Source organism: Macrobrachium nipponense, chromosome 4 (assembly GCF_015104395.2).
Source record: "Macrobrachium nipponense isolate FS-2020 chromosome 4, ASM1510439v2, whole genome shotgun sequence".
Taxonomy (NCBI): Eukaryota; Metazoa; Arthropoda; class Malacostraca; order Decapoda; family Palaemonidae; genus Macrobrachium; species Macrobrachium nipponense.
In genome coordinates this window covers 7,618,746-7,625,487 of record NC_061100.1, presented here as the reverse complement: position 1 = coordinate 7,625,487, position 6,742 = coordinate 7,618,746, and the positions used below count along the sequence as shown (strand labels likewise).

At 36.9% G+C, this 6,742-nt stretch overlaps 1 protein-coding gene across 1 annotated transcript in view; it reads right to left on the bottom strand.

Moving 5' to 3' along the window:
• The window catches only part of LOC135210673 (uncharacterized), a 35,195-nt gene extending 32,606 nt beyond the window's left edge, over positions 1–2,589 (bottom strand). Inside the window, exon 1 of the mRNA XM_064243451.1 lies at positions 2,530–2,589. Within this exon, the coding sequence (XP_064099521.1) occupies positions 2,530–2,589 (60 nt within the window). The remainder of the gene's footprint in view (positions 1–2,529) is intronic.
• Positions 2,590–6,742: the final 4,153 nt, after the last annotated feature.

Genomic DNA, 6,742 nt, shown 5'->3' with positions numbered 1-6,742 from the left:
AAGTCTAAAAGTTGCTACGTATTAGTGAAATTTATGGTCTATAGAAGTATTTGGAAACCTCTTTCCTGGTTCCAATTCCTTCAAAACAGATGAGGCGAGCCAACTAATGGATGCTCTTTTGCTCACCATGACGGTGAATCCGCTCCCACCACCCAATGCTAACTACTTACATTGAGGATATCTAATCTGTCCATTAAGGGGTAAATTATCAAATTCTCCACTGTGGGAAAAACAATTCATAATACTTCCATTTATTCTTTAAAGAAAGAGGAATATTTTCAGTCTCTTTGATGTGAAGAGGGAGATGTATTGTACAGTCGATGGAGCTGCCAAAAATGTTTAAAGGTTCTACAAAACCAGCATTGAGAAGTGTTGGTCTTATCTTAAAAACAACTTGAGACCTTACTTGTCTTGAGCTTGGATTAATTTGAAACCATTCTGTAGCGATTTTCGTGTTGAGTTCTATTCCATTGGCGGTTTTTGTGCATAAAATCTTTTCAAAATATTTTGGGACACCAGTTTAGATTATACATATTTTGAACACTATCTAATCTTTGATAGGGAGCCAGTGCAAACTCAGACAATTAAAAGGGTAATTTTGTTCCCCAGGTACAAAAACCTCCTTTATTAATCTTGCCACTCAGATTCCATTCATAATTTCCAGCTTCATGGGGTAGAACTCGTTGACAATTTAAGAAAATCCACGGGTGGGACTAACAGTGGTTGCATGAGGGATGGGATGGTCCAAAGGGTTTCATACACCCCGTCTCATAAGAATGCGGTTGAATTCCAGTTGGAGGTAAATCACTTCTTGGTTTTCAGTCTGCGTCCATATTAAATAGTTATTTTTCACCATTTGTAAAAGAGTAGTATGTATGTGGCTTTTATTATCTCTTCAGATTAATTTTTTTTTTTAAACAATACAAAGTTCTCTCCACTCATTCATGTACAATTGGTTGTCGGTTTTTCTTTAAGAGTAAAAGAAAACTTTGAGTCATTGTCATTCGTGTAGGTACTATTTGTCAACCAACTATTGTGCCTCCCATCACCTCCATTGCATGCACCAGTTGATTGCTTTAACTACCCCATTTTGGCATGTGATGAGGGATGATCACAAATTTGCAGTTAATTAGGCTTTAGGTAGTGCAATTTTTCTACCATCGTCAATTCAACAAAAATAAGATTAATTTTCTTTAAACGTTTCACCTGCGGTTACTGCCTGTACCTACTTTATTAAGGTTTTTGGTTTTTTACCCTTTAATCTTTTTTTTCCACCAGCCCTTATAAAAACAGATTTGTTTGGTTCACTTAATGTGAATAGAAATAGGCGTTATGGCAGATTCATTCTTTACTGTAACTCTAAAACTTGTTATTTTCACGTGCCATAAAAAACTTTAGTGAGCCAATAAAATTGGATGAGAAAGAATTAAATACCAGTATTGGGAAAATATCCATGGATGTTAATTTATTTTCCTCAAATGTACTAATGAGGAGAAAATAAATAAAATAAAAATTAGAAAACTCATGTAAGAAGAGAATGGATCAGCAAGTTGAATGTAGAATGACTGATGGTTATTATGGATGATGCCCTTTACATTCAATACACTTAAAGTATTAAACAGAAGTTGTAGGAACAAAATGGTAATAATATTTGGAAGGTTTATTTATTTAAGATCAGTTGTAAAAGTTAAGGTAAGTTGGTTAGGGGGAAAACAGTGATGCAAGGCTGAACGTTAAAATTTGAGATGAATTTAAATGATTCAAATCAAGTCCTTTGGGGTTAATTGAAATCATAGTAGTATGAGAAGGAGGAGGGAATTGCAAGAAGGCAGGTGGGATTAAGGAAAAATATTATTACAAATTTTCAATATTTATGCAGTATAAAAAGATCGAGAAACGGACATGTAGTTGGGAACTGCTACAGGGGAAAAAATGTTCAACCCAACCTCCTATTTATGTGGTGAAGTGTGGAGTATTGCATATGAATGAAAAATTAGAAAAGGATAAGATTCTGTAGTTGGGGGAATGTTTGTGATGTAGAATGAGGAAGAATGTTTGAACAAGGTGATTACTGTTTTGAGGGGAAAGTAAGAGAGATGTGGTTAAAAATAATTAAACATAAAAGATGTATACCAAACGCTTTTTTAGGGAGGGGGGCTTGGTCATGCAAAATGAGAGAGATGGGGATTAGGTGGAATGGGGTGCAATGATTTGTAAGGTTTTTGAGGATGACAGAAGGGAGAGTATTAGACCAAGAAATTGGCTGGGTTGATGTGGATGATTAGAAAGGTGTTAAATTAAAAAAAGGCTTGATATATATGAACTTTGTACAGATGGAAATAATTGGTTGTTACAAGATGGAAAATAATTGGACACAGCATATCGTATGTGGAATGGAAAGGATTGATATTATTATGGGTGGGGCTCTTAAACTTCAATTGCAGAATCCAGCTATCAAGAATTATGTGTAAGAATGGGATTGGATTTCTTCTTTAAGTTAATGATATTCACCTTTTGATAAATTATTACCAAGGATAGATGTGGACTGTGACTAGTTGTGCCATGTTTGGTTTTCTCTGAAGCATCCATGTTTTTAAGGTTATGACATCCAGGTAAAAAAAAGCGCACGATTACCAAAACTATAATGTCCAAAAGGGCAATTTATAACTTATATTTCGGCAAACCCAATAACTAATTATCACATACTGGGTATATCTTATTTTTGCAATGATTTAATATGTTGGTCGAGAATTTTCATGCATTAGAGTATAAACTACAGATAATAAAAAAATACAAGCTGGGGATTAAGGGTCCTAATGCTGATTTTTGATACCATGAAACTTTCCTGTCAGACAAGTGGGGAGAAGTCAGCAACGACCGCCAGGCGCCAGGCGCCAGGCTCCAAACAGGCGCAAAGGACACTGGCAAGGTAAGGTGCGAGGCACCAGCCAGGCGCGAGGGCGCCAGGCAAAACAGGATGCGCCAGCCAAGGGCGACGGCTGCCCAAGTAGGAGCGAGGTGTCAGCAGGCGCGAGGCTGCCATAGGCCAGGCGATAGGCTTCATCCAGATTGAGGATCCAGTTCAAAGAAAAGTCCTAGTCTTCTTCGTTGAAAACAATTGGTTGATCTATAAAAGCACTTCCATAAGGTACTTGATGATACCTTCAAACAAAAAGCTCTGAGAATTTAAAAGCTCATGAAGTGCGAGCTTTTGGCAAATTCTGGTTTCTTTTGCGTCAACAATATGTCAGGAAGACATATTAGCTTTGAAACATATGAGAGATGCAAACTATGTGTTGAACTGGTCCCATTACACGACAAGGACTTCAAGTTAACCTACGAGAGATCCTTCCTTCCTCTTGGTTTATAGTGGATCAGCGGGGAATACGTTGCTGGGATAAGGGAGCCGACAACTGATCCTTTAAGAACAATGAGTTGGAATTTTATTTTAACTTAGTGGATTTTTTTTTTTGAGGTTTGAAAGGAGTCTTTGGGGGATAACTTCTTTTTCAATTTTCTAGCCGCGAAAACCACCTCATCGTATGGAACAAAAAGGTGATCGGGATCGGTGTTGCGATCCTTAGTTATGCCAATAGGCCATAGGCATATTGGTGCATTATAAGCGGTATTAGCACCCATTGACAAATGCCAATTAGGCCCGAACCGAGTTAAGTGGAGAAGACCCCATCGGTTAGGACCCACAAAGAAACTCTTGGCCAACCAGATCACTATTTCTTGATAAGGCTCTTGAGACGAAGCAGGACTCCTTAGGACAATAGCTAGGAAGTGACCCTTCGTCTAGAGAAAACACAGAGGAAACCAAAGGTCTATAAATACCTACAACCATATATTGTTGCACCTTGTCTAGTCAGGAGTTAGCTGTCTTCCTTGCCCTCCCCACCAAAGGGTCGTCAAATCAGTCTATGTATAAATAATTGACAGGGTAAGTTGAATGTATTGGAAATAAAATGATTTGATTGTTAGATACAATCAAACTTTTAATACAATACTTACCTGGCAGATATATACGATATGGAAGGACACCCAACCCAGCACCTCCCAGCAGGAGGACCAGGTGGAAGAGAGAAATCTTGATTAGAAAACGGGAATGGTTCCTAGTTCCTGCCCCCAGCCCAGGGCAGGCCGGTAGATCCACCTGATGCCTAACCTGTAGCGCCATGTTTGTTGCCCCTCCCCCCCCCCCCTTGGCAAATTCGAATTTCTGTCGGGGAACGACGGATAGTCGATTAGCTATGGTATATATCTGGTCAAGGTAAGGTAATGTATGAAACTTTATTGTATCATCTAAACAATATCATTTTATCTAAGGTTAAGTTAGCCATGGATACGTACTGTTCTGGCAGTCGACTAGAAGGTGGGTCAGTTGCCAGATGCATCTCCAACACAACTGCATATTATGGAGCAAAGCAGCATTGCCCTGGTCAGGGCTGAGAGTTTCAATACATGCAGCCACATCTTAGAGTTTCATACAGGAATATAATGATGCACAGAAAACTCAATTACTGCCCTTTTTTACTTCTCTTTTAAGAACAAAAAATTCCCCAAAGTCCAATGGGTGACTGAGTCGGTTACCTGTTTTAAACTAAATTAATAATAAAAGGAACTGAAGGAACAGCAAAACAGAACACCATAAATAAATTTTTATTTTAATTATTTTATTTTTTTTCATTAGTATTAATTCAGAAACATTAAATTCTTATTCATAACGAAAATAAGTTCACAGGGGCCAATTGACTTGAAAATTCCAGCTTCCAAAGAATAAAAGGTATTCATTTGAAATAAAAAGTTGACAAAAGGAAATGGCAGAAAGAACGAGATAAATGTTTTTAGAAAAGAAAAAATTACTTAATTAAAATTAAAATATTAAAAATGTAGGTAAATGATTGAAAATACAAGGGGGGATTGTTTTAAGGCTTAGAATTGTCGTTGCCATAAACTTTCAACTTGGAGCTTTTTTTGAACGTTTTCCATTTGACCACTAGCAACCTCTGGGAGGACTGGTTCCCAGTCCAAGTCCAAAATGTGAGGAATAAGGGGACTCTTGGAACTTAGAAGTTTGGTTTTCAGGCCGTAAGGCCCCTTTACTGCATACGGTGGGCTGCCTGTAAAGCAAATCTTGTTACTTACAACAGGAAAAGAGTTATCAGGGATCAGGTTGTGAATGTGAAAGAGGTTTAAAATACAACTTAAGAAAAAATTGACCAAACGACGGACCTATTCGTAAATGGTGAAACGTTATAACTGCAACTGTTATCAAACAGAAAACCTTACCACCTCAAACCACTATAAAAGAGATAAATTCTGGCAGGCAAAGAAAAACAGATAGCCTCACTAGGAGAACAGGGAATTCTAGTTAAAGGAACGTACAACTTTTTGCTACATTTGCTGGACAATTTTTTTTAGAAGTTTTTCAAGGTAAGGATGTTTAAACCTTTGAGAATAATAACACATATTTGAATACAGTAAAGAGTGTTTACCTCATTTTTTACGGCGGCCCTCAGTGGCGTGGGTGGGTATGGTGTTTGCTTACCCACCTAGGTAGTCACAGGTGTTCGAATTCTCGGCCATTCCATTGAGGAGTGCGAGAATGTATTTCTGGTGATTAAAAAGTTCCACTTTCGACGTGGTTCGGAAGGTCATGGTAAAGCCGTTGGTACTGTTGCTGAATAAAACACTGGTTCCCATGCAACGTTATTTAAATTAAAAACACGATACAAACAAACAATTTACTCATTTTTTATATTTTGTGATGGAAAATAAAAAGGTTTACCTTTCTCACTGATAATTAGATATTCCATGATTACTACTGTGATTAAAGTTATATTTATTTTTCAGAGGATCCTTCTTATGAAATAAAATGCCCATTCTTTTTATCGTTGCCATTGTAGCACTGTCCTTGAAGAGGGTGGACAGCAATTTACAACGGAATCGGAATTTTCCCGAATTAACACCAACTGAGGGAGTGATTGCGGCGAATAATTCTTATGTTAATAAAGATTCATAAAGTGAAGTTGAGTTAGGTTTGATGCTTTGATCCTTTTGCATCTGTACTCATAATTAGTTTGGCACATCTGTGTTGCCACTATAAAAAAATTCCACTATAAAAAATTCCACATCATTACTGTATAGTGTTTTCAACTGTACATAAATTGACCATTAGTTGACGATCACAAATAAAAATAAGTATTTTACTAATGTTGTTATTATTTAATGACTCCTTCAGGTTTGTTCAATCTTACCCAAGTGCCTGTGGTAGTACCCAAGAGAGCTTGAAGACTCTGGACTTGATGCAATAGATAATTTTCGGCAAATCCGGACGATTTCCTGTTTTAGCATTATCGACATGAGGGAATGGATAAAAGATGAATCTTTTTGCATGAATCTTTTTGCTTACAATTTGGAATATGTAATGTAGTTGAGAATTCTTCAAACAATAGGTCATTGTTTATATATCGATGATATATTGATTAAAATCTATATTGCGTGCTTTCCCAAATTTTTTTTTTATTGTCAATTTTCTCTTTGCTTATTTGCATGTGCAGTTTGGTATGAAATTTTTAAAGATTTGTCGAACTGCATTGTGATGGTGGATAGTATTTTTAACTTAAATGATGTAAGTGCATTTTCCTTCTGGATAGTATTTTTAGCTTAAATGATGTAAGTGAATTTTTCTTATAGGCAGTACTTATGCAAAGTGGCCAACCCCTGATAACAGCAAATG